Source organism: Benincasa hispida, unplaced genomic scaffold, assembly GCF_009727055.1.
Source record: "Benincasa hispida cultivar B227 unplaced genomic scaffold, ASM972705v1 Contig1083, whole genome shotgun sequence".
Taxonomy (NCBI): Eukaryota; Viridiplantae; Streptophyta; class Magnoliopsida; order Cucurbitales; family Cucurbitaceae; genus Benincasa; species Benincasa hispida.
The window spans coordinates 2,673-4,275 of record NW_024063632.1 but is presented as its reverse complement, the minus strand read 5'-3'; the positions used below and the strand labels follow the sequence as shown (position 1 = coordinate 4,275).

Here is a 1,603-nt window from a genome sequence, read left to right as displayed (position 1 = left end):
ATGAGCATGCGAGAGTGGTGTAAGGTGAGTTAAAATGATTTAAATCACTTAAACATCATAGGTTAATACAAACCAATATAACGTTATACTTGGATTGTTCACCTAGACTTAGGTTGTATATATTTAGCCGGAATATAACCAAGTAAATACCCAATTAAATTACAACACTTCAGTGGGAGATTAATAATGTATACAATACATTATCATTAGTTCTCACGTCCCTAAGAGTTCACAACGTGAGATCCCATGCTCGGCTTCGAGTTGCTATTTGGGCAACCTCCCTTTGGAAAGTGTTATCATGGGTTAATAACAATGTGAATAGGGGAAGTAGTTCATAGTAAGTGGGTGAAGGGTGTGTGTCAACACATCCTACGGTCTCTTCTATTAGGTCACACCGTGAGATTCCTATGTTGCACCTGCTTGGCGTTTATAGGCGTCTATCCCTTCGGAGGGTTTGTAACATAGGATTCGGAACTCCGTGAACTCCAGAAATGGATAGAGTTACTTAGGTCCGTTTTCAAGCAATTGTTTCTCCTTCAAGGGCTTGTTTTGATTCTAATCTTTGTGATTTGAAAATGGAGGGTATACACTTACAAGACTTACTAAGTGTTAGTAAAGTTCTTGACCAAAGAAACGGTAACTAAATACTATAAGAATAAGAGTTATTTTGGTATTAGTATTTAGTCAAGAGCATCTTGATTCAGTGAAAGAGTGGTCAACTGCCCTTCGGTAGGGGCCATTCTAACTCACTGAAGTATCGCTGTAAAATAGATAATGAAATATGGGTACATTATTACTTGCTAAATCAATTGGATTAAAATTTAGAGTAAATTTACTAATTAAACTTGTTCATTTCTTTCAGCAATGAGTACATCTATAGGTCGACTATTAGCTTCCGAGAAACTTAACGGTGATAACTATGGAACTTGGAAATCTAATTTAAACACTATACTAGTTATCGACGATCTGAGGTTTGTTTTAACAGAGGAATGTCCTCCAGTTCCTGCTCAGAATGCGAACCGAACTGTTTGGGTCGTTCATGACAGATGGACTAAGGCTAAAGAAAAAGCCAAAGTCTATATTTTGGTAAGTATATCAGATATACTATCCAAAAAGCATGAAAAAATGGTCACCGCTAAGGAGATCATGAACTCACTGCAAGCCCTGTTTGGACAACCATCCTCCTCGGCTATGCATGATGCTATCAAATGGGTTTACAATTGCCGGATGAAAGAAGGACCGAATGTTAGGGAACATGTTCTGGACATGATGGTCCACTTCAACATCACGGAAGTAAACAGGGCTGTCATGAACGAGAAGAGCCAAGTAGGGTTCATCATGGAGTCTCTTCCGAAGAGCTTTTTCCAGTTCAGAATTAATGCCATGATGAACAAAATAGATTATAATCTTACCACTATTCTCAATGAGTTACAGATTTACCAGTTTTTATTGAAAAATAAAGGTTCTGAGGCAGAGGCAAATGTTGCTACTACCTCAAAGAGGAGATTTCAAAAGAGATTTGCCTCTGGAAATAAATCTGTCCCAAAGAATAAAGGTATTCAAAAGAAGAAAGGAAAAGGGAAAGGGAAAACACCTCCTACTA

At 37.8% G+C, this 1,603-nt stretch overlaps 1 protein-coding gene across 1 annotated transcript; it reads left to right on the top strand.

Annotated features, from left to right (window-relative positions):
• Nucleotides 1–864: 864 nt before the first annotated feature.
• Nucleotides 865–1,555, top strand: LOC120068812 (the record flags this gene model as incomplete). The annotated part of the gene is made up of 1 exon (XM_039020442.1): nt 865–1,555. A coding segment is annotated over exon 1 (691 nt), but the record flags the coding sequence as incomplete, so codon positions are not given.
• Nucleotides 1,556–1,603: the final 48 nt, after the last annotated feature.